The sequence below is a fragment of the Saccostrea cucullata genome, unplaced genomic scaffold (genome assembly GCF_032062105.1).
Source record: "Saccostrea cucullata isolate Sc308-1 unplaced genomic scaffold, CSIRO_AGI_Scuc_v1 ctg148, whole genome shotgun sequence".
NCBI classification, from domain to species: Eukaryota; Metazoa; Mollusca; class Bivalvia; order Ostreida; family Ostreidae; genus Saccostrea; species Saccostrea cuccullata.
The window spans coordinates 126,837-154,377 of NW_026931262.1; the positions used below are offsets into that span (position 1 = coordinate 126,837).

The following is a 27,541-nucleotide window of genomic DNA, read 5'->3' on the forward strand; positions in this document are numbered from 1 at the left end:
TAAAGATTTTTATCTCTTTATTCCCCCATTCAATATATATATTTAATGGTGGTTTTATATTTGATAAAACAAGTTTTCAATTTCCATTTAATTTGTCAACATTCTGATTTGCAGAGGAAAACACATTATTACATGTATATTGTGATTTGAAATATGAAAATGGAAAATATCAAAATGAAATTTCAATAGAGACAAAAAAGAAAATAAAAACTACCAGCATTGTAAAATCAATGAATGTAAAACTGGGGTACTGATATTTACACATTTTAGTAACAATAAAACATTGCAAGGTTGGATGGTAAGAAATAATTTATATGAATTGTTAATTTACCCAACAACTGATGATGATGAACTACATTGTCCTGAACTCTATGAGCCCCATTTTCTGACATTTAATGTATAATGTTTGTAATTCACTTTTCCTCTGATTGCTGATATTTTTAGCACCAAACAATGCAACAATCCATCTCCTGCTTGTACCGCGCCCCATGCTGTGTTCATCCAATTTTTAAATTTTAGAACATTGATGTTTCCTTGGTTTGTTTATGCCACAAATATCAATTAAAGGTGTTTAATTTATCAATTAATCTGTTAATTGCCATCAGTAAATGAGACTGTCAGCATTTGCTGATCTTGGTTTCTTGATTTTGTCGATATTCTTCAACACCAGGTCGTGTAGGCTTGCCTAAGATAAACAAGAACAGGTTAGAGACAAAAGAGTTATATACTGTATAATTATGTATAAATTTTACTTAATGATAATAGTACACTTAAAACATTATTTATCCTTAGCTGAAGATCTGTAGCTCTCTGGTCTGAAAAAAACCCAGTAGTCTCTGTCGAGACTGAAGCTCTACTGGTTTGTACTTATAGCAAAGGAAGAGAAAAGTACTTAAGCCATGTTAAGCAGTTGGGAATTGAAACTTTTCAACAGCAATAAATAGAATAATGATCCTTGATTAAGTCTCTTTATGTTCTTAGTGTAGTCTACTTGCATGCCACATTATATTATAATCAGACTAAAACTTGTATTTGGAGTAGCATTTTGAGAGTATTTAACAGAAATTTCTATTTTTAGTAACCGTGGCAACACTGTTCATTGAAGTGAAAAACTGATACACAGAATTATGTACCTTAGTGTAGTCTACTTGTGTGCCAAATTTTATTGAAATCAGACCAAAACTGTAGGAGGTGTAGCATTTTGAAAGAATTTCACAGAAATTTCTATTTTTAGTAACCATAGCAACACCGTTCATCGAAATCAAAAACCGATATACAGAATTATGTATCTTAGTGTAGTCTACTTGTGTGCCAATTTATATTGAAATCAGACCAAAACGGTAGGAGGAGTAGCATTTTGAAAGAATTTCAAAGAAATTTCTATTTTTAGTAACCATGGCAACACCTTTCATCAAAATCAAAAACCGATACACAGAATTATGTATCTTAGTTTAGTCTACTTGTGTGCCAAGTTATTTAAACAATAAAATGCTTTCTTTGTTTGTTGTTACTGGAATGAACGGAAGCAGCTGTCGCAGAAAAAATACATAACCCGCATAAGCTGGTTATGTAAATTTTTTCTGCAATAGCTGGGACCGTTCATTCCAGTAATAACAAAAAAAGAAAGACATTTTATTGTTTATATTTATATCTGTTTAAATTATCATTTAAAGTAGGATTAAAAATATTAAGTATCGTGTTAATGATGCGAACGTCTTTGTACGTTTCATTGATGGAACGGCCACTGATCAAGAAATCTGTACAGGTGGTATGCCTAATGTAGTTCATGCAGTGATGAACGCAATGGGTTTTCTTAGGAAATAAAGAAGAAAATATTCAGTGGATGTAAATATATTGAAATAAAACCAAAACTGTAGGAGGAGTAGCATTTTGAAAGAATTTCACAGAAATTTCTATTTTTAGTAACCACGGCAACACCATTCATTGAAATCAAAAACCGATACACAGAATTATGTATCTTGGTGTAGTCTACCTGTGTGCCAAGTTATACTGAAATCACACTAAAACTGTAGGAGGTGTAGCATTTTGAAAAATTGTTTACAGACAGACAGACGGACGGATGATGGACACATTACTATCGCATAAGCTCTTCTGGTCTCTGACCAGTAGAGCTAAAAATTGGGATGGACAACCAGAGGACTACATTGAAAAAAGTGTATATATTTATTACGCACAAAAAGTAGGCTGTTTCTCAATTTTTTTTTTTTCACTTTATATTTCAAAATATTTATAAATGTGTTTCTAGCATATTCTTTTACTACTTCTGCAACAAAACTGCATTGTACAAGTTTAGATTGACTGAGTTATCTTCCCACCTTTAATATATAGCAGTATATATATACGCGAAATTTTTAATGGTCTCAAATTCAGGCCTTGTTTTGGGAAATGTTTTTTGTGTAAGTAAAAAAAAAAAACACCCTAGAAACACACAGTAATATTTTGAAATGGCAGCATAAATATAAGAGAAATAAATTGAGAAAACAACACATTTTTTTTAATACGTAATAAATACACACTTCTATCAATAGTTGGCGCTGTAGTTCTCTGGTTGTCCATCCATATTTTTTTTGCAGACCAGAGAGCTACAGATCTGCAGCTATTTGCTGGATACTTACGTAGTGGTTGCGGACTTCACAGCAGATGAGGCGCAGACTGACGTATTCTTTCTCATCTAATTCCCTCACCGCTTGTCTGTAGTCATCCTGTGATTTAAAACAAATCATTATCAGGATGTATGGAAATTGTTAAAAATCATATTATTCTTCCACATAAATGTTTAGTGAAACAATGTACAATTTGTACCGATCTTACTCTAACTATATTGATGTTAAAAACCATACTCCAAACTCTGCATTTTTTCCCAAAGACAGAATTGAATATTAGAGACAGCTAGAATACTTTTTTCTTAAAGAGAACTTGATCAAATGATTGTGGGTCAAAGGCATAATGTACACTTTTTCCCCAGTGACCTTGTAAATATTGCTGGAATGACGTTTGGTCAAAAATCAAGACACACTTTGGAACATAAGCAACCTTTGTGCTAGGAACAAGCTTCCAATGTTTCTCCTTTACATGATCTGGTCAGAATAGGAATTATCCATTTTTTAAATTGACCCTGAACTTAACAAAATGACCATAGTATGAGCTGTGAAAAGAATGGAAGGGATATGAACTTTATAAAGTTTGGGGGTACATTTAAGATCATCGTCGGAAACCCACCGGTGATCTCGTCTTTACTTATCACTGGTGGGCAAACTCACCGAAATATCACCGTAAAATATGCTAATTTGTTGTGTTTAGTCAACCAATCAGAAAGTTCGACCTCTTCAATTTTGAAGAATACGTTTATTACTTTGCTATTTGTGGTAAATATTTTGACGCCCTTTAAAACGTACAAAGTTTGATTTAAAACAATGAAAGTCAATTCGTACAGGTCACTGACATAAATATCCGTCAGATATTACCGTATATCCGGTTTTTTTCGCGATGATCTATTTTTCGCATTTTTTGTGACCATTTTTAATTCGCAAAATATAAAACACGCAGAAAAAATGTCAGCTATAATGTGACATAAAAACAATAACATTTTAAACAAAAAAAATCTTCAATTGTAAAACATAGGTAATCAGAGATTACAGAGCTCACCTCAACGAATGTTGTCTTTAAGTAAGGCAAAGTCACACAATTAACCAACAAAAAGTATACATTCCAAAAATGAAAATATTTTTATAAGCAATTTTGATCCGATACTTTGAAATAGACCTACATAAAAAATTTAAACTACTTCTTCTTCATGAAAATGTAATGAAAATCCAGCATCTGAAGCAAATTTGAGAGTTTTCATCTCTTGATGCAGCATTTGTGCAAGTTTGGTTTATACAATGTTATATAAGCCTTATATTTTTTGGTAATAGACCTGCAACCATAACTTTTACCTTGTCTATTATCTTAAAAATGTATGTCCAATTCAGCATCCGAAGCAAGTCCATTAGTGTGCATCCTTAGATGTATCATCCGTGCAAGTTTGCTCATTATAGAGCTCATAGTTTATTAGAAATGAAACATGCATCAAAACTAACATTTTCACTCATCCACAAAAAGTAGGTCAGATTCAGCATCCGAAGCAAGCCTGGAAGTATGCATCCTTAGATGTATCATCTATGCAAGACTGGTCATTAAAGAACTCATAGTTCCTTGGAAATGAAACCTGCACCAAAAACTTTTAACTATTCACTCAACCGGAAAATGTAGGTCAGATTCAGCATCCGAAGCAAGCCTGGTAGTGTGCATCCTAAGATGTATCATCCATGCAAGTTTGGTCAACATAGGGCTTAAAGTTACTTGCAAATGAAACCTGCACCAAAAACATTAACCTGTTCGCTCAACTGGAAAATGTAGGTCAGATTCAGCATCCGAAGCAAGACCGGTAGTATGCATCCTTAGATGTATCATCCATGCAAGTTTGGTCAACATATGGCTTATAGTTACTTGGAAATGAAACCTGCACCAAAAACTTTAACCTGTTCACTCAACCGGAAAATGTAGGTCAGATTCAGCATCCGAAGCAAGCCCGGTAGTATGCATCCTTAGATGTATCATCCATGCAAGTTTGGTCAACATAGGGCTTATAGTTACTTGGAAATGAAACCTACACCAAAAACTTTAACCTGTTCACTCAACCGGAAAATGTAGGTCAGATTCAGCATCCGAAGCAAGCCCGGTAGTATGCATCCTTAGATGTATCATCCATGCAAGTTTGGTCAACATAGGGCTTATAGTTACTTGGAAATGAAACCTGCACCAACAACTTTAACCTGTTCACTCAACCGGAAAATGTAGGTCAGATTCAGCATCCGAAGCAAGCCCGGTAGTATGCATCCTTAGATGTATCATCCATGCAAGTTTGGTCAACATAGGGCTTATAGTTACTTGGAAATGAAACCTACACCGAAAACTTTAACCTGTTCACTCAACCGGAAAATGTAGGTCAGATTCAGCATCCGAAGCAAGCCCGGTAGTATGCATCCTTAGATGTATCATCCATGCAAGTTTGGTCAACATAGGGCTTATAGTTACTTGGAAATGAAACCTACACCGAAAACTTTAACCTGTTCACTCAACGGGACGCCGACGCCGACGCCGACACCGACACCGACGCCGAGGGTATTACATAAGCTCCCCCAACTTCGTTGAGGTGAGCTAAAAATAACTTACCCAAAATAAAAACTGTACTAATCTACCCCTTTTTCGCAAAATTTCCAACACGCGAAAAAAAACGGATATACGGTATATAGGAGTACCTCTTTCTAACTTCAAAATGTACCGGTGAGTGGATTTATTAGCTGTGTTAACTACGGAATGAGTTTTTCATGTTTTTGGCAATGCCGAACTTGCATACGTAACGTTAACTGTAATTCGTTGTTTGGCATCGCGACTCTGTGAAGCGGCCAATCAAATGACCCATACATACTTAATTACATACGACGATTTTTCGGTGAGTTTGCCCACGGGTGATAAGTAAAGACGAGATCACCCGTGGGTTTCCAACCATGATTTAAGATATAACCATCAAAATTTCCTCTCCTTGATTCCTTTCTTTGGAGAACTATAAATTTATTTCTCTCTAAACCTATCGGTGAGTGAGAGTGTAAGTATTTGGTCACCTCTTAGATAAGCTTAGTCTGTGAGATGAAGTAACATGACTTACTACATCATGTATTCAGCAACCTTTAAGATGGCTCAGTCCCCCTCTTTTTTATAAAGATAGGCATACTGTATATTTAGCTTTAGATTTAGCCCTCGACCCCCTTTTATTAGGCATGTTAGAGTTCAGGTAGATGCACAGCAGTAGCTCTCTGCTTGAGAAAATTCAGACAGATAAAGCAGAGATCTATGGATCCAAGCGTTGTAAAAACCTTCAATTTACGCCGACGATTTTTTGTCACTCACTATGGGTATTTTTTCGTGTATTTTATACTTTCCCAAGCTTTAAAAATAATTCAAATGGTATCTAATAATTAATCATACAGTAAACTTCAGTTCCTGATCATTTACTTACCTCTCAACACTAACAAATGGCTGTTTGTGGTTACGGACGTCGAAATGGAACTCTTTTAAACCGACATTACAAAACTATATACAGGACTGTTTCGGACCGTTAAAAGGTAAACAAAGTATCAAATATAAGAGTTAAATATATGAATTATTATAGGATACCATTCTAAAAGCCAGAGAAAGCTTAAACTACACGAAATAAGTCCCTGAAGTAGCGACAAAAAATCATCCGTGTAAATCGAAGGTTTTTACAATGCATGGATCTGTAGCTCTCTGCTTTATCTATCCAAATTTTCTCAAGCAGAGAGCTACAGTTCTGCAGCTAGAGTTCAGGTAAACCAGAAGTCTCTGTCCAGACTGTAGCTCTACTGGTTTGTACTTATAACAAAGGAAGAGAAAAGAAGCCATTGCCATCAGACCAAATATGTAGGAGGTGTAGTGTTTTAAAGGAATATCACAGAAATTTCAATTTTTAATAAGTAGTTTACTTGTGTGCCAAGTAATATTGTAATCAGACCAAATCTGTAGGAGTAGCGTTATTCTCGTCAGTGACGTTATTACGTCAAACGCGCCCGACGCTTATTCCATCAAAAATGCCTGACGTCGATTTCACTTACTGTGTAAAGAAAGGTACATTAATTTCCAAATAAAAGGCATAAAAAATACGATGTTCAGTTATCTCCGGGATGCATGATCGAAGGAGAGTTGAAATTTAGATGATTCGTCAAACTGAAAGTACGGGTGCAAGATGTTTCGGGACCCCGACGTTTCGGGACCTAGGTACACGACGATTCGGGACTAGCGATAAGACGGTTCGGGACTTGCGGCAAGACGTTTCGGGACTTGGGTTAAATTTTTCGGGATTTCAATAAATACTGAAATAAATAACATATTTAGCTAAAATTATTTATTTATTTTTTAATGTATCATTAGATAAATATATGGACAGACATTAAACTTTATAAAATATTTTTTTTTATAATTTAATCGCCATAGATACGTTTTCTCTTTAATAAAAAGAATTTTTTTCGGGATCTCAACGAATTATTTTATTATGGTGATATAGCATATTATTCTAAGTACACAGAGTACGTAATATTTCAGGTTGATGATATATATTTTAAAATATTCAAGTGATCTCCAGCTACCGTCGAATATATCTTTAAAAATATGTCATTGAATTGTTAAAACAACAACTAGGACCAGGTACACATATCCCATAGGGAAGTGTTACGTACATGTATAAAGACGCCGCCGGTAATGGGGACTGAAAAGATTGTGTGGTTTCTATTGAAATTATTTTAAGAAAATAAAAATCTAAAAATATGCAAAAAAAATATCGTTTGTTTATTGGTAAATGAAATAATTACAAATCAAACAATATTTATATAATAGTAATAATTTTCCCATCATCAAAAGTTCAATAAAATATAAAGGTTTTCAAAATGTTTTGATTGATTTTCTCTATTTTTTTTCCCAAACAGTTTCAAATATTTTTTTTTTCAAAAAGTTTTAGCATAGTATCTATTGTAAGATTCCTCCCTGGAAATGTTACGAAAACATTTTTAAAGTTTCCAAAACATTGTAAATAAACATATTTTACAAATGTTGCGAGAATATTTTCCCTACATGTAGATTTTTAAAAAATACCATACTTTAAAAAAAAGAATATTTAATGGTATAAACAACATGATTTCGTTTGATATCGTTTGAAATAATGTCTTTAAAAATATTCTAAATTTCATCATAGCTTTATCTATTTAATGTGGCTAGGTGGAAATTTAATAAAAAATAAAATTTAAGTTGACCTGTTAACGTAGTCATTTTTTTTTTAATCTGGAATGTCTTTTAAACACTTTTACAACGTACATGTAATATGAAAAATTTAATATTTGCAAATTAAATAATATTTAGTATTTATTTACAGTATCATTTAAACAGTGTGTCATGTACCTAATTATGTAACATCACATAATGTTACGCACTGGTCGGGTATATACGAAGATCGATAATTAAGTTTCATTGAGATTTGTAGTCTGTGTATACACAGTAAACATAACAACTACCCGTAAAACGTAAAGTTTTTACTGCACATGTGCTAGCTTGAGCCTTTGTTAATTCTGTAAACAAATATGAAATCAAACACTTAAAATTGTTATTAAAATGGAGAGGAAGAAAGTCTTGGAAGTGAAAACACGTCCGTGGTCTTCGCACAGCAGTTACGACTGTCTCCCGGTTTTAATTCTGCAAACTCTCGTATCAAACACTATAAATAAATCAATACATAGCCTAATTCTAAAATATATTTTTTGAATTAAATTTGGCGAACCAAATACTTTATAAAGGTAATATATCATGTATATCAAATGCTGTAATAAGAAATGTAGAGACAACATTGCGGGCGGTTGATTTTCTCGGCAGGCGTGCTCCATGCCGCATGCAAACTAATATGCCAATCTGTGCTTCTTAATTAAATGATAAATTGTGTATAAAACTGAGAAATTATACATATATAAACATAAAAACAAAAGTAAACAAGTTTTATTTCATTTCCTTAACAAAATATATAGAAGTCCCGAAACGTGTTAGCCCAAGTCCCGAAACGTGTTAACCCAAGTCCCGAAACGTGTTGTCAGGTCCCGAAACGTCGGGGTCCCGAAACGTCGCGGTCCCGAAACATCCAGAATTCGAAAGTACAACAAAGATGGCATGGAGGGAAATTGTCTCGAGTACAAGATAACTAAAAGACTTCGACAATCGGGTCGTTTTTTGTCTCTGTAAGTTGAAGAAATACAGAGTAACAAATAAATGGTTCTCTTGTCGAAAGTCGTAATCGTTTGCTTATATGTTTGTACATACTAAGGCTTAGTACATAACCATTTTCGAAATTCAACCACGGCTCAAGTATTCAGGTACCTAACTGCTTTGCTTCAATATTCCGATTTTTAAATGTCGTTTTTCTCTTCTCGATTGTTTGAATTGAAATATTGTCCTCGAAAATCGTCCTTTGGGGATTGACTAAGGATTTGAAAACAAATTGTGGAAAACTTTTTTTTTCAATGTATATATCATAGATAAAACAGTTACTGCACATATATAAATGTTCTGTTATAATTTGGTATATCCTTGCACTGAAACATTGAATAATTCTTGATAAAAAAAAAACCCAGAATATTTCATTCAACATATTCAAGTAGAAAAGGACATTGATGCATGAAAAAATATATTTCCTGAAATAATACACACATATGCTGAAAATTTGGAAAAATATGTTTTAACCTTTAGCTACCATTTGTAGTGCTGTGGGTAGTGTATTGGTGCACCTGTCATTAGACAGGTGTCCTGGATTCGATTCTCTGTAAGTTAAAAAAATACAGAGTAACAAATAAACATGATAAATGGTTGTCTTGTCGAAAGTCATTATCGTATGCTTATATGCTTGTACATAGTACATAACCATTTTCAAACCTTGTGGGCCTCTTGTTATAATATGTTTGCCAAAGGCAATTTCCAAATTGATGATAAAATTACAAATGTGTCATCTACAGTATATACAATATGTATAATAAATGAGAAAAAAATACGCCGAACAGACTCAGGGGTCTATATCGGATGGGGAGGGGGTATTTCTGTCTTCAAGCACCCGTGAATATTTATAGTATACTGATAGATACAGTGTATCAGTAGCTAATAAGATAATGTGGATCCCTAGTGTACTATTCTAGATCATAATTTCATGTATAACTTTAGTCATGGTAATGGTGGTTAGACTTAAACCCACAAATCTCAATATTACAGTAACAAAGAAGGGAAATATAAAATAGGAATGCCTATGAGATCAAAGTGTGTGATATAAAAAAGGAATAAGGAAAGGGATAAAATTTCAAACAGACAAATTCTACCCTGTATGTTAAGCCGAGTGCTTACAATGTTAGAATTATATAATTAGGTTGTTTGTGTATTGTTTAATAATGCATTAATCATTAAAAACAAAGAAAGATAAAAGAAAGCCAGATAATGTATTGGACCAGCATGCAAAATTCATATCAACCCATTCTCCCCCAATGAATGAAGAGTCCTTCCCAAACTTATGAGTTAGGACTTTATGCTGTGTCATATGTAGCATGATAAAAAGCTGAAGAAAAAAAAATAATTTTTTTTATTTGGTTAGAATACAATTTGAAGAAGTATAATTGAACTCCAGCCTAAACTCCAGTACAAGTCAAATTGAACCATCTTGAATGTCTTGATTAAATGTTTTTATTTTAGGCACAGAGCAACAGAAAGATTTTTTTTAAACTAGACCATGTTCATAATGCATGTACCATTTCTCAGCTACTTTTAATGTACAATTACATACAAATTAAATACTGGTATTCGGTATTTATAATGTTCATCAATTATGCTCAGACAATTACAGGTTCGAGAATCTGAGTCAATACATCGAACAAATGCTCACTGGATACATATCAAAATATCACTTTAACATAGAAAATTCTATTAACTCAGGGAGTCATTGACTTTTAAAGCATCATACCAGTGACTTTTCATACCAATTTTGCATGGATCAGTTTTTCCAAGGAGGGGTCCAAGGTCACTTTTAGTACAATTCACTGTTATCTTTGGACTTTCAGTAAGGCATGGTATTCTTAATGTTATATAATTAGCCCCTAAAATTTACACAGCTTTCATTCATTGTTGAAATATACGTGGCCGGGATATTCGGGCAAATGTCAAAGAGTGTAGCCAATTTCCAATAACAGGATTACATATAAGAAGTAAATGATTACCGGTAAGTTGTCTAATGATTGTCAACAACGATTAAAAGTACCTGATGTTATTAATTTTTTAACCAATGAAAATCTATTTGCCATTTGAAAGACACTAGTGCAGAGAATACTACGTCTTACTAAAAGTCCAAGGATGACAGAGAATTGTACTGCTTGGTTTAGTATGTACATACAATAACTCTGCAATGTCCATGGGAACACACACACTCGCCACTAGATCCACCATGAAAATTTCAATCAAGAAGCATCCTATAGAATTTATATTATGGAAACGAGAAAAAAATTATAAGTGCTGAAAAAAATTATTGTGTAAGAGTGATTTTGACAGGTCGGTCAGAGTACATAAAACAAATATTTTTTTATTGTTTGACTTCCTTTACTTAATCCTTTTAATTATGAACTCTTTCAGATATTAATTTATCCAACCTTATTCATTTTAAAGATACATAAATTACTCAAACATATCACCATTGAACGAGTTCATATTTTACCAATTGAATGACATAGTTTTAGTAATAATGTCATCAGCTATGGAGCTTGGTGTTAAGAATTTATTAAACGAATTTCAGTTATATACGGAAAACCTCGATCATTCAGTGTCCCTAGCTTAAGAATGGGATCTCTGCCTTCCAACTTCCAAGGACACGATCTCCTATAAGCACGGTGTTTAAAAAAAACAAACAAACATTACAAAGTGGAAACACTGAACATATCCATCTCCGCTTACATAGATTTTATCAATTTGTACATGGATAAAAACATGATAAACAACGTTGCACCTTACTTAGACAGACCGGAGCTTTTCCTGTGATCAGAAACCAGACGTTAAAAAGATGTGGCAAACAAACCACTTATTTGTATCTATGAATAGCGAAAAATGTATTACATAGACACAAAAAGTTGTAAAATGTGCCACTTCTCTCATTTTTTAATCAAATAAATCGCATCCAAACGACCAATGTTGAAACTGAAAGTGTTTTCTTCTTTCACTTCCGTCATAACGTCACACATGCGCATTACCGGTATATAGAATATTCCGAAGATTGAACCCGATTACTATAATGCTTGTGAATCGTGAAAACGAATTCTTGGCCGTCTCTGCAATAAATATTTAACTTATAATTTAAACCATACTTATTAATGTTCTATTAACGATAGTTTTAAATATTTAAAGCGACTTTTGCACCCAAATCATAAAAGTATAGATGTTAAAAAGATTTTTCAAATAATCATTTTTCAGCAAATTTGGTACAAAAATGTGAAATTTTCTTGTTTGATGCCCGCTGCCCCACTTAATTTTTATGCCATATAAGGGAGAGACTATTGAAAAATAACGTGTTAATTTTAAAAAGAAATCTGTAGTTAGAATATCGAACAGCAATTTATTTTTACTAGCAATGAACTTTATAATTTTGAGCTAAATATGTTTAATTCGCCCTAGAAAGTAATATTAGGTGGATCAGCAGATTAAAAAAATAATTAAACCGTTAAACAAACATATTTTCTCTATAATTCATATGTTAAAAAAATTCTTTTGCTTTTACATTTAGAAATCTAGCATAAATATCTTAATTACTGCATTTCCGTAATTTCAGGAGACAATGTCTATTTTTAGTAACAATCCTTTCTAAAGGAGGCCCGGTTGACCCCAAAATTTACACTGATCTGGAAAGGACAAATACTCAGTTAAGATTCTGAAAAGTTTCAACAAAATCTGTAGTTCCGTTATTTCTATAGCATGGTATGGATCTTTACCTTAAAGGAATTTCACCAAAATTTCTATTTTTAGTAATCATGGCAAAACCGTTCATGGAAATCAAAAACTGATGCACTACATTACGTATCATAGTGTATTCTACTTGTGTGCCAAGTTATATTGAAATCAGACCAAATTTGTAGGAGGAGTAGCGTTTTAGAGGAATTTCACCAAATTTTTTTTTTACTAACCATGGCAACACCGCTCATCGAAATCAAAAACAAATGCACTAAATTATGTATCTTAGTGTAGTCTACTTGTGTGACAAATTTTATTGAAATCAGACCAAAACTGTAGGAGAAGTAGCATTTTAAAATAATTTCACCAAAATTTCTCTTTCTAGTAATCAACGCAACACCATTTAATGAAATCAAAAACCTATGCACTAAATGATGTATCTTAATGTAGTCTACGTGTGTGTCAAGTTATATTGAAATCACACCAAAATTGTAGGAGGAGAAGCGTTTAAAAGGAATTTCACCAAAATTTTTTTTACTAACCATGGCAACACCGCTCATCGAAATCAAAAACCGATGCACTAAATTATGTATCTTAGTGTAGTCTACTTGTGTGCCAAGTTATATTGAAATCAGACCATTACTGTTGCAGTAGCGTTTTGAAAAATTGTTTACAGACAGAGGGACAGCTCGACAGATGGACGGAAGAAGGAACACCTTACTCTCGCCTAAATAGTAAGTGTTAGTATTTGGAAAAAAAAATTTGGTACTGAAAGAAGTTCTACCTTATAAACCCCCCCCCCCCTTTCACTGAAATAAGATTTTCATGTTAAGACAATTTTGTTTTTGTTTATTTTGGCTTGTGAACTTTTTTTTTTTTTGTAGGTTTGAATTTTTTTTTGCTCTTTCACTTACCCCCCCCCCCCACTTTCAATTTGCTTCCCAATGCTTGTTATGTGTGGGTATTTGGCCACTTTGGAGATGCGCTTTGTCCATAATATGACAAAACTATGTGTGGGAATTTCCCCATGAGATGACTTACTATGTGTGGGTATTAGACCCTTTTGGAGATGAGCTTTGCCCCATGAGATGACTTACTAAGTGTGGGTATTAGGCTACTTTGGAGATGAGCTTTGCCCGTGACATGTCTTACTATGTGTGGGTATTTGGCCACTTTAGAGATGAGTTTTCCCTGTGAGATGTCTTACTATGTGTGGGTATTTCCCCGTGAGATGTCTTACTATGTATGGGTATTAGGCCCCTTTGGAGATGAGCTTTGCCCATGAGATGACTATCTATGTGTGGGTATTAGGCCCGTTTGGAGATGAGCTTTGCCCGTGAGATGACTTACTATGTGTGGGTATTTCCCTGTGAGATGACTTCAGAGATGAGCTTTGCCCGTGAGATGACTTACTATGTAGGGGTATTTCCCTGTGAGATGACTTCCTATGTGTGGGTATTTGGCCACTTTGGAGATGAGTTTTGCCCATGAGATGACTATCTATGTGTGGGTATTAGGCCCCTTTGGAGATGAGTTTTTCCTGTGAGATGACTTACTATGTGTGGATATTTGGCCACTTACTATGTGTGGGTATTAGGCCCCTTTGGAGATGAGTTTTTCCTGTGAGATGACTTACTATGTGTGGATATTTGGCCACTTACTATGTGTGGGTATTAGGCCCCTTTGGAGATGAGTTTTGCCCGTAAGATGACTTACTATGTGTGGGTATTTGGCCGCTTACTATGTGTGGGTATTAGGCCCCTTTGGAGATGAGCTTTGCTCATGAGATGTCTTACTACTTATGTGTATTAGGACCCTTTGGAGATGAGCTTTGCCCCTGAGATGACTTACTATGTGTGGGTATTTCCCTGTGAGATGACTTCCTATGTGTGGGTATTAGGCCACTTTGGAGATGAGTTTTGCCCATGAGATGACTATCTATGTGTGGGTATTAGGCCCCTTTAGAGATGAGTTTTTCTTGCGAGATGACTTACTATGTGTGGATATTTGGCCACTTATTTTGTGTGGGTATTAGGCCCCTTTGGAGATGAGCTTTGTCCATAATATGACAAAACTATGTGTGGGTATTTCCCCATGAGATGACTTACTATGTATGGGTATTACGCCCCTTTGGAGATGAGCTCTGCCCCTGAGATGACTTACTATGTGTGGGTATTTCCCTGTGAGATGACTTCCTATGTGTGGGTATTTCCCTGTGAGATGACTTCCTATGTGTGGGCATTTGGCCACTTTGGAGATGAGTTTTTCCTGTGAGATGACTTACTATGTGTGGATATTTGGCCACTTACTATGTGTGGGTATTACGCCCCTTTGGAGATGAGTTTTGCCCGTGAGATGACTTATTATGTGTGGGTATTTGGCCACTTACTATGTGTGGGTATTAGGCCCCTTTGGAGATGAGCTTTGCTCATGAGATGTCTTACTACGTATGGGTATTAGGACCCTTTGGAGATGAGCTTTGCCCCTGAGATGACTTACTATGTTTGGGTATTTCCCTGTGAGATGACTTCCTATGTGTGGGTATTGATATTTGGCCACTTATTTTGTGTGGGTATTAGGCCCCTTTGGAGATGAGCTTTGTCCATAATATGACAAAACTATGTGTGGGTATTTCCCCATGAGATGACTTACTATGTATGGGTATTAGGCCCCTTTGGAGATGAGCTTTGCCCCTGAGATGACTTACTATGTGTGGGTATTTCCCTGTGAGATGACTTCCTATGTGTGGGTATTTCCCTGTGAGATGACTTCCTATGTGTGGGTATTTCCCTGTGAGAAGAACTTACTATGTGTGGGTATTTTCCTGTGAGATGACTTACTATGTGTGGGTATTTGGCAACTTTAGATATGAGTTTTGCCCTTAAGACGACTTACTATGTGTGGGTATTTGGCCACTTTAGATATGAGTTTTGCTCGTGAGATGACTTACTATGTGTGGGTATTTGGCCACTTTGGAGATTAGTTTTGCTCGTGAGATAACTTACTATGTATGGGTATTTGGCCACTTACTATGTATGGGTATTAGGCCCCTTTGGAGATGAGCTTTGCCCATGAGATGACTTACTATGTGTGGGTATTTGGCCACTTTGGAGATGAGTTTTGCCCGTGAGATGAAGTATCTAGACACCTGGTCCAGGTAAGAGGCAGCCTCAGTTTCTACCTGTCTGGCCTCTCCCATTGTTTCCTCCTGAAATCAAAAATATAAAAACTAGGTCAAAGTTAAGTAGGTCAAAGGTTGTAATTTCACACATTCTAATTCATCAGTTTTCCTTTTCTTTGAAATTAAATAATAAATTGCTTCATGCACTAACATGCAGTGACTCATTCTAATTTTCACACTGACTATTCTTTCCACCAATTCCATTAACTGATGACAATCAGAATACATATTAAATGTATTGTCTATTTTCAATAACTGATTAAAGAGTATCTCTGCATTTTTTACCTGAACTGATACACCAAAGTTATTTCCATCTTCAATTTTTGGAATCAGGAATGCAATCCACATTTTCAGCTGGAGGGAATGTAATTAAAATATAATTTATAATGATGTCAGAAATTTGTAAATATATTCAATTCTAAACATACAGTCCATAAAATGTTGAGCAAGCTATAAGTGAATGGTGAGTGAATGCTGAATGAATGCAGAATTGGGTCTGTATATTTGTGAGTCAATCTTCCATTATATCTCTGGAAATATAACAGGGGAAGTTGTCCCACTGAGTTTTCTTGATAAAATCCCATACTTATATTACATGTTCTTTTAATTTCACTCAATATCAAAATGATGCCATATAAATTTTAAACTAATTTTACCAGCAACGCTTGAGCTTGCATTTTCTGACCTAGAATTTCTACATGTATATGCAGGAATCTTGTTATAGCTAAATCCCATTCTCAAGGAGGAAAAATGAGAGTGATTACTAACATTAGGGCTAGAGGTGTGAATATGGGAGTATAGGGTTTGCATTCTCCCCCTGGAAATTTTCAGATAATGTTGCATTAATTTGTCTGCAGTTTGATAGCTAATCTGGGGGACATTTATGGAACTATCATATATATTTGTATTTGTAAATAATATATCTTAAAAATTACATGTATGTTAAAGTAGAATTTTCTTTAATAAAGAGAGGAATTTTGACATTTTTTTCAAAGGGGAAAGGTACCGTTTACTGGTAGTTAAAACAGAATTAATAAATCCCTGAAACTGGTGGTGACTTCTATACTGTATTGTGTAGATTTATACTAATAATGATCAGCTTTTGGTTTCAAATTGCTTTTTGTAAAAAATAAATAAGAATTGTGAATAAACATTTATTTCAATATTTATTGAATTTTTTAAAAAAGTTTTCATACGCATTAAAGATTCCTGCAAGTGCATTTTTAAATACAACATGTATAAATCTTGCCAATTCTTTCAGAACTCATTTGTTTGCTCATTTGCAGATAAATTGCTGACCAGTGTCACAACTTATACATATCTTACCATATTTGTGTGATCCATCAGGTCTCTTATTAATGGTTTTAACTTCTCTGCTATCACCACTAACTTCTTATTACAAGGAGCTGGACCATTGGGTAACACCATGACCCTTGTACCTGGCATCAAAACAAAGTAATGCCTAGTGTTCTCTTGATTAACAGATAAGTCAATTATGAAATTAATTTTCTGGGGAATGTGATTTTGTGGATCGAAGTCATTTGCACAAAGACTTTGAAATATTTATACAAGAAATATTAAACTATATAGCTATGTGTTAAAGGTACAAGTATTTTACATTTGACATTTTACCTGAGACATCATTATGGTTGTCATTTTCAATTTTCCTCTTTTTGCCTGCAGGCTGTAATAAAAAGAAATTCAGGAATGGTAAATATTGTTGCATCAAGATCACTTTATACATGACTTAAACTTAAAGTCTGAAACAACTTGATCAGAACTAAATCATGTCTAATAATTCAGAATCAAAAGATAGTCAACTTTAAACCTTCAACATGCAGTCTTACTCAAATACTGAATTCATCTCACTTGTTACACCAAGAAAATAATTTCAATGGTTTGAAACAGTGTTTAAAACTCCTGTAATATTGCCTAAACATGTAAAGCAGACTATTAGTTAAAGTTGTCAGCCCTTTCAAAAAGTAAGTTGCCCAAGAAAATAGCTATCTTAAATAAATTTGTTTTAGCAATAATATGAAAGGGGAAGGAGGAACACCCTGGACTTTGCAGAGTTATTAAATGTATATATTCTAATACACTAAACCATGTAAAAGTGAGGTTTGCTCCTCCCCTCCCCCAAAAGGACCCCTTTTCGAAAACATAAATCAATGTTAAGTATAGGAATGTCACCGGGTACTCGATCGAATGTCCGAGTTTCGAATACTAAAACTGGTACTCGGTTTCTCAGATGTATATTTTTTCTTTATTCCAAAGTACATATATTTATCAAAAACTTATCAAAATTAACTTAAATGTGCATTAGATAATTAGAGTGCCGTCGCCTACACCTGTAAAACACCTGTTATCGCCTGTGGCTATGTTACTTCTGCTTCACTAGTGGGGACTTTACAAAGGTGGGTGGCAGATTGATTAAAGCATCTACCCAAAAAAAAAATTGTAAATTATGTCTTTTGTGTGTGTGTGTGTGTCTTTTTTAATAAATATAATTAGGTAAAATAAATCATTTTCATTGGACTCGGTTGTTTTTAAACATGCACTCAAAATGCAATAAAAAAACATTGATGTTTAACAGAGTTTAACTGGATTAAAATAAATTAATGAACATGTATTTACAATTTTACCGAGTACCCAGGTACTCAATTGGAAAATCGTCCAAGTAACCGATTATCAAATATTTACCAATTTGACATCCCTAGTTTAGTAGGTTTGAAAAGTCCTTGGTAGGAACAATATTTTATGTATCTTCCATGTAGATCTGCTGTATGTACCATATCTATAAATTGTTTGTTGATCTGACACTAACCTCATCTCCTGATGCATTGTTTGTAAATAGGATAGGGTCTGGGCAAGGAATGTTGAGGTCCACATGTATGTCTGCCAGTCGAGACTTTGTCATGCTCTAAAGTAAAAATATGTGACCTTAACATGAAAAAATATACAAATAAACAAATGTAAATGCAAAATTACTAATACAATATAGAGCTATTTTCAGGTATGGTCAGGACAGAATTTTTTTCTAAAAGTAATTCTGGTTGAATGATCTATATATAGCTTTTGAGTTTTTTTGAGTTTTGCTTGACACCCCCCCCCAAAAATGCAAATTCACAGAATTCTAGTTCTCCACTTTCTGATTTGGGGATACAAATATCTATGACACTGTATATTGTACAAAGCTGTGTGTCACTTATCAGTCCAACAAGCTGAACTGCTACGGCACATGATATGCCCATCAAATAGCAAAAATATCGATCATAAACAGATGCATGGAAGAAAGTCATATCAAATATTAAAATTTCTTCAGGACTGGTAAATGACCTGCATCCCCTAGCTATGCAGTAAATTAATTTTTAAAGATAATAATAGACTTAAACATTATAAGATTACTGTAAACCAACTTTTATTTGCGACGACTTTATTTCGCGATTTGCCAGGGGTAAACAAGTTCGCGACGATTAATTTTCGCGATAAAAGCCTATTTAGGCTTCCTTTTAATAGACACATAGACTGGTTCGCGGCGAGAAATATTCACGATGACGAGGCTCTCACGAACTTCGCGAAAATTTCTTGCACGCGAATAAAAGTTGGTTTACAGTATAAGAAGTTTCTGAAATGGTCATGGCACAAACACCAAATCTGCAGCTTGTTTATTGTGAAAGAAGAAGAATCCCACTGCTTTGTGGAAATGTGAACATAATCAAAATACTAATATGATGGCACTGGCAAAAATTTTGCCTCAGTCTATAATTGGTCAAATCATCTTAATTGAAGGACATAATGACCATATTATATATACAATGTGAGAAAAGTTCCATCTACTTTACATGCATATTTATCTGTACAAGTTTGAGTACTCAAAGCAAAATACTTTTCCTGTTATGAGCTAAACAGGGTTTTAAATGTTTGGCATTATCTTCTTTATTAATTAAAGGTCAAAGTGTCTAAATTTTAACCATCACATTTAAACTGTATACTCAAGATGATCAGCAGACAAAGTTTGATCATTCTAGGTCTCATACATGTCCATGTAGTCATTAACAAATGTATCAAAATGTTCCATTTTTTAATAAATATGTTCTACCTTCTGGTGCAAAAGTTAACGCTATGCGATTAACAATTTTTAAAGTCAAAATGTCTCAATAATTAATAAACCTGCATGATAAGATAGAAAACCTTTGGCTGATAAAAAAAAATACGAACAAAATAATGAAATCAAGTTTGTATAGTTCCTCTACCTGATACAGTTCTTCTAATTCTAATATTTTTGCTGGAAACACATCCTGAACTAAGTGATCACCCTGAAAACATAGAAATTTTTAAAATTAGAAGGAAAAAATCTCTTCATTTTACAATGTATGAGGGTTGTCCCAAAAAGTCGTAGACAGGGGAAAAAGTTTAGCTTCTTTTTGCTAAATTAAATTTCTTTTCTTATCATAGCAAAGAGTAACATTTTATGATCATGCATTTCAAGTTTCATGATAATATCACATTTGATAAGAAAATTATGAAAATATAAAGAAAGCATGTAAGTTTACATCAACGCACGAAAGCAAGCGTAATTTAATTTACGTCTCCTATAATGTCATGATCTCTTTTTCTGCTACACACGCTGTTCACATCCTAATAATATTTCCTAATGTCCCAGTCGATATATTTAGTCAAAAGATCACCGTGTGGACTTTGTATTGTATGTAACAAAAAAACCGTCGTTCGTGGAACAGAACGTTCCCTACTGTCTGCATTTAACAAACAGTACTCCACTTCTTACATGCGGTAACTATTTATCAGTATATATATGTAGGAAAACACTATCATTGAATTTCAGACCATTTAAAAATAACTTCTCTATAATAATATAGTGTGAAATGTTACTCCTGTACCTTTTTTCCCATCTCTGGTATATATAACAATATCCAAAACAATTTATCACATCTCTGTGCACCGGTTACGTGTTTGACGACGTCATTTTAATCAAACTCAATTCCAACAACACTTTTAAAATCATGACACCAATCGTCTGTTTCTAAAGCTATTCATAGGAAAATTTGACATGATATCAAGATTTTGATTCTGGTTTCACTGATTTAAATTTGAGTCCAATGTTTTACACAGTGTGAAAGAAATAAAAGCAAATGTAATAGTTATAAGCATAAATTATTCCGAAATTTATTCATGCCCCGACACAGCATGCTGGCCTTCATATAAATAAATATAATACCAATATAATTAATATGAAGGATATATATATATATCAATTCTAAAGAACATTCAATATATTACATGCAAGTCTATGCAAAATTTGGTTTGTATTGGTTGCATTTTTAAAAAGCTATAAACATTGTCTACAACTTTTAGGGACAACCCTCTTATATATATCTGTCTTATTTTACGAATTACAAAGGTTTTTATGCATATGTTAATAAATGTACTATCTAATAATATGTTATCTGATAAAATAGCACCTCTTTTTTGAAGTTGTCCTTGAACTCTTTAACCTGAAAAATAGAAGAAGATGAAAAAATTAATGTTCAAAGTCTTAACATAAATGCTTTATAGAGGTTTTATTGAAAAGCAAAGCAATATAATACATGCATATGTAGCAAAGAATGACTGCACTTAAGCTATGAGAGTTGGAACCCGATGCTTTGCGCAAAATAAAATTCCAAAATTCATTAAATTTATGTTTAATAGGTATTAAACAATGTCTTAAGAGCAGGTTTTGGTGTATTATATTACATGAAAGTATTAAATAATGCCGAGCGACACTATCTTTTGAGACGGGGGTCTTACAGTTTTGTCTCATTTCTATTGTTATTCATATGCATACCAGTTTTCAACGACTTTGTTTACATCGAGCCGCAACTTGACCATTTTTCTTATTTGCACAGAATGTGTATTTTACTTTAAACCTATACATATCCAAAGGACAATGTTGGTCAAGTTGCGGCTCATATCTAATTTTTTAAAAAATGTACCCAAACTTCGCTCGAGTTAGCTTCTAAATTAGCAAGTCACCGAGTGTCAGCCCATGTGACCCGTTTGATATTATAATCACTTTTCTCACGTGACATTCAATTGTTCGATACGCTTTTATTGTGTCAGTCGTTGGAAAATTCTTTTTATATCTACATGTACTTCCATTTTCAAAACATTTAAGATCACTGTGTACAATTCATTGGCGTTTTAAAGTTTACGTTGACTTCTTTCACTATAGTGTTTTTGTTCGGAGCATTTAAAAGAAAAGGGGTATTATTTTGCCGATTACATGCTGTACATATAGCAGTGGGGGATCCAGAAATTTTGAAAACGGGAGCCCGACCAGTTTTAGGTCAGGGTAGGAGCCCACGGTCACACCAAAAAAAAAATAAACTTTTTATTTTATTTTTCCGTTACTAATTAATTTAGTCCACAATTATTATTCAAGATGATTAAGATAAAGTGAAAATGTCATTTTTTTAAATACACGTTGTAGGTTCGAACACATAATTTATAATTATTTAAAGATTTAGTTAATTCGCTGCTTGACAGCAAATACTACATGAGCAGTGAGATTTTAAGTATTACAATTTTAAAAGAACGTTAGCTAGAGAAAATTATGCAGTGCTTGATAATGTAGAAGCCGAAATTCATTTTCTTTAATGCATTGTCCTTTGTACTCTGAATAAAGATCAAAACTCTTTTGAAAATTATCTCTGCCAGTAATCAAATGGCATCTCATTTATGGATTTATTGTGTGTACTTATTTCAGATTATCCTATAGACAGGTTGCAAATTATTTTTCATTTACGCTGAGACAGTCCATTATGTTCAGAAAATAAAAATGTATTTCAGTGTCATTTTCATCTACCAATAATTCTTTAAAAAGACACTACAAACCTAAGCGTACAAAATGCAGACATATATTTATCACAATTTTGTTTAATTTTATGAACTTTTTGTTTTTCTCTTAATGTTCAGCTCTTTACTTACTTTACTTACTTACGTGGATACAAATTAAAGAAATTATATGCATGGTTATAAATCATTTATTTTTTGTACACAATGAACACAAAACCCTCCTCTCCGCCTTTTTCATATATAATGTAAATCAAATACGGAAAACCATGTGCTTATGATCCATTTCCATGCGATTTAAATGTCTCCGCCCCTTTGCTGCCACCTTAAAATCGAAAGCGGTCCAGTTCAATTTTCCGGAATTTATGGCTTAAACATGTTCTTTTCAACAGGGTTGTATGTAATTATAGAAATATGCATGACGAAAAATTCTAGAAATAAATATCAAAAACATATGCTTGCACATTAATCATAGATTAATTTAGCGATATATTGTAATGTTAAGCTTAAAATGGGTAACCGAAAAGGTTCCAAATAACGTCCTTAAGTGCAGTCATTCTTTACAATTGTTGATTGTCAGATTCCGGATTGTTAGCTACTTGTTATTAATTTCCCATTTAGCTGTAGCTTATCTTTTAGTAAAAAAGATCAGTTTATTGCCCTTTGAATTGATTATAGTGATAATTAGTTAATCACAGGTTGTCATTCAATGTATAATTTTATGTATTGCCTCCCCACTTAGAGGAGGTAAAGTTTTCACTCCCCATTTTCATTGTGGAGGCTCGACAGTTTACTACTGTAGATCACTTAATTTTCGCGAGACCTTATTTTCACGAGAATCAGATAGTCATTGACTTGTTATTAACGAGACAAAATTTTCACGAATTGTGGTCATTGCCCTATATAATCTTAAGGAATTCAATTATACGCGAGAATGAAATATTCGCGAGCATACTGCCTCGCGTAATTACGCGAAAATAAAGTTCTCGCAAATAGAAAGTGATTTACAGTATATAAATGAGCCAATTTTATCATTTGGAGTAGTTGAAGAAAAGTTGTTATTAGATAAAGTTGCAGCAGTTGTGTTGTTATAATGCTAGTTTTAGAAATCAAAATGGATTTATAGTGGATTGCAGGATTCTAGGATTTTTATATATTTCAACTGGATTATTTTTCTAGTGCTGGGATGATATATCGAAATATTGATAATATGATATCGATTCTGCGTGAGGCTGATACAAATATTGATGCATATTATGAAGAAATATCGAAATATCACAAAAAAATTCTGATTTCTGTTTTTCTTTGTTTATTTAACATTTGGGGTTTAATATATAAAACAAATAAGCTAAATATAAATATAGATATGAAATAAATAATAATTTACACCACATAAGTAAAATATTTTGTTTTTACAACATAAAAACAACTCTTTTGAATAAATTATTCATATTCGCAAAGAAATTTTTTTGTGTTTATTTCAATGCAAAAAAAGATTTTATAACCAATTTAACAAATCAATATGATACGTATCGTGGCTCAAATATCATGAGTATTCAATGTAGAAAAAGTTGTATAGTCCCAGCCCTGTATTTTACCATTGTTTCTAATGTGGACTTTGTGTGCAAGCGTGTAAATATTGTGTGTAGATATATATGTAAATAAATAAGTGAACTTTTATATGGACTTATTAATTATGCAGCACAATATTGAGGAAAGATGAAAATCTAAGGAAAGAACCAATCGGACAATAAAAGTGTAGTCCCTCGGTAGTGTGAGCGGACTGCCCCGCAGCTCGGCCTATGCTACGTATACATCCTCAAGGCTTTAAGCAGGACAGTAAAATTGAAACAGAAAATGTTTAATCATGAACAGACAGTTTCTTCATAAGATTAATTTATAGATAGATTTGTAGATAGTTGAAGTACATTATGTTTTACAGCTGCAGATCATTGAAGTGAGCTGCCTGATAGAATTATCTCGTAACTTTAATATTAACCAGGTCCGGTACAATCACCAGATTTAGCTACGTAGCTTGATTTACCTACTTAGATTTATTTACCTATCTGAGGTAGCTTTATTTAGCTACCAAATCAATTTATTTCTGTAAAAAAGCACTTTCTTAGGATGTGCAGAAAATCTCATTTTGATGCAGTGATCATTTTCAACTTTGAACTCATCTGAAAACAATTCATGAAATAATCACTCTTGAAGAAATGTCTTTTTCTGCACAATTGCAATCAAATTTCCAAAAGTTTTGGGGCTATGTAAGACAATTAAAACAGTTACTCCTTGAATGAAATGAAAAGAAATTCAGTTCTGGTTAACTGATGTGAAGTTATCATACTCAGTCATGCCTCACCGCACACAAGAGAGGGGACAGTTAGCCATACAACAGAATTACCGGTACATGTTTTTCTCTAAATTGTCCAAACACAGCACTGTATAAACTATCTCTGCTTTGGATTATTTTTTTTACACCTCCCTATTTTAATTATTAATAGTCACTGACTTTCGATTTTTTGTCTCTTTTTAATAACACAGAAAAATTTAGAAAAATTGCATTGAAATAGCTAAATAAAGTTACCTGGGGTAGGTAAATAAAGCTACGTAGATAATTCTAGTATTCTACCTATGTAGCTAAATCTAGTGATTGTAATGGACCTGTTAACACCGTAGAACAAATTCGGGAAAAAAAAATAATGAAATCTTGACCTCATACATCAAATAATGAAATGTATATCACCCTGAATCTTCTTTGCGAAAAAGGAATCTTTCGAAATGGAACTTATCTTCAATAGTATAACGAGAGTAAAATTTTATTTTGTTTACAACAAAGGATAGCTGCAGATCTGTAGCTCTCCGAAAAAAATTATTGATAGACCGGAGAGCTACAGTGCCACCCATTGAAAAAACTGTATATTTATTGCGCACAAAAAAGTGCGCTCGATTCTTGATTAATTTTTCCAAATTCTTACCTCAACTGCAAAAATGGAAGATTTCAAAAAATTACTTTCTCCTGTATCAAGTTCTCTCGTATTTGACATCTGAACGAAGCACATTGGACCGAATTATCTTTGAAACCAAAATGGCAGTATAAATAAGAAAAATATTCGATGATTACAATATCAGGGCCAGGAGGACTATTAACAACGATTATGAGGAATCTTTTGTTTTTGAAAGAGTCAAAGAATATGTTAGGAACACACGGTTAGTAATATTTTGAGATTACAGCTTTAAAAACATGGAGAAATAAATCGAGAACCGAGCGCATTTTTTTGTGCGCAATAAATATACAGTTTTTTCAATGGGTGGCTCTGTAGCTCTCCGGTCTATCAATAATTTTTTTCGGAGAGCTACAGATCTGCAGCTAAACAAAGGATATCCCATATGTCATGCTGTACTCGCGATTTCATCTGAACTAAGACCGTGTCGTAAAATAAATAGACCCTTTCTTTGTAGCGCATCAATCCCTGGTCATGAAAAAAGAATAGACATAAAAGACATGCCTTTTGTAGCGTATCCGATCTTTGGGAATCTTTACTTCCTTTCTTTGACATCGCTATAAGATTATGAGGATGTAGCGCCAAATTTCAATGTGGCTTTATTTCTCGGCCTTGAACTTTAAGAGTATGACTATTTATGCTTTTCTCATGTCTGGAGAGCGTCAGGAAAGGGAGATAAATTGAGCTATTTTACCAATAGGTGGCGCTCGTCTGTTGTCAAGATCAACCAATATTCTTCGCGACCAAGAAGTTAATGTTGGCGCTATTCTTCAAACTGTGTGGATAAAGAATATTTTAGAAGCGGATACAAACAAAAATTGTAAGTAACATAAAGCATATCATCTTATGCGAGCAGTAATTTTAACAATAAGGGTGTCTGATATGATATCAAAGTGGAAATGTGAGGGGATGGAGGTCATTGCAGATGAAGCCTCCTTATTACTTTTTTTGGAGGGTGGAAGGTGGGGTGGGGGGTCCAACACATTTCGTTAATGACTTATTTCTATCTGGATTTGTTTTGGTAAAAAATATTTCCTATCTTGTGTAGATCTTTAAAGCTGGAATTGGTTTTTTAATAGTGTTATACCCTAAAGTTAAGTTATACCCTTCCCTTGATTCCTTTGTTAGAAAGGTCACTGACATTGCAACGCAAGACAAACGACTTGTATTTATGTACAAAGGAGTTCTAGCATAATTTATTTGTTTATCGACAAAACAGTTTATCCGTTGACGTTTAATCACTGATCACCCCCCCACCCCCGTCTTTTCTCCCTTACCCAATAACATGCAACATCACAAATCAAAACCACAAATTCCATAATTTAATGTAAGTTAATGTCCAGTTTGTTGACACGTAAACGTATAGACGTGAACTTAAAGTTGCAAAGTTTAAACCATTTTAGAATCGGTTCCTACCTGGAAAAAGGGGAGGTAATATTACTACTTCCGCCCAAACTTATCGCCGTTAGGTGGCCAAATTCTCGTCTGTTGTCAAGAACAACAGTGTTGTTCGTAACGGCAAAGTTAATGTTGGCGCCATCCTTCAATTTTCTTGTATGTAAGTAGACACTTTTATACAATACATAGGACTATGATATTTGACTAGATTTTGATTAGGAGTCGATGTTAAAATGTTTTACAGTTAGGTACCTAGGGCATCATTGAAAATATCTTTGTTTCCCCTAACCCGACCCTAAATTCTCAAGTTGGGTAGGTAGGTAGGTAAATATTTTTTTTTTCTGATAACAACTTTGAAAATACATTCTGAAATTTATAGAATAATACCTTTATCAGAAATGTACCAAAATAAATTATAAACATCATATCATACAGTGTACCAATGCCAATAAAGGCAATATTTAAGATAAATAGATTTATAAATAATTATTACTTATTTCAGCTTGTTAGATAGCTCACACCACTG

At 33.6% G+C, this 27,541-nt stretch overlaps 1 protein-coding gene across 1 annotated transcript; it reads right to left on the reverse strand.

Annotated features, from left to right (window-relative positions):
• Positions 1 to 520: 520 nt before the first annotated feature.
• On the reverse strand, positions 521 to 26,253 carry LOC134232024 (proteasome activator complex subunit 3-like). The gene is made up of 10 exons (XM_062714000.1): positions 26,122 to 26,253; positions 21,241 to 21,273; positions 20,014 to 20,076; positions 18,585 to 18,680; positions 17,393 to 17,444; positions 17,087 to 17,199; positions 16,046 to 16,114; positions 15,665 to 15,787; positions 2,637 to 2,723; positions 521 to 685 (listed from the first exon to the last, which is right to left on the reverse strand). Exons 1-10 carry the CDS (start codon positions 26,170 to 26,172, stop codon positions 602 to 604), a joined length of 771 nt encoding a protein of 256 aa, XP_062569984.1. The 5' UTR covers positions 26,173 to 26,253; the 3' UTR covers positions 521 to 601.
• Positions 26,254 to 27,541: the final 1,288 nt, after the last annotated feature.

Bases quoted from the DNA above. Each gene is read 5' to 3' on its own strand.
- LOC134232024 (XM_062714000.1), bottom strand. From the start codon at position 26,172: ATGTCAAAGAAAGGAAGTAAAGATTCCCAAAGATCGGATACGCTACAA. The intron at 18,681-20,013 runs GTAGAGGAACTA...TTTTTACTTTAG, and splicing joins AATTAGAAGAACTGTATCAG to AGCATGACAAAGTCTCGACT. The intron at 2,724-15,664 runs GTAAGTCATCTC...TTTAAATCACAG, and splicing joins TGGCCAAATACCCACACATA to GATGACTACAGACAAGCGGT.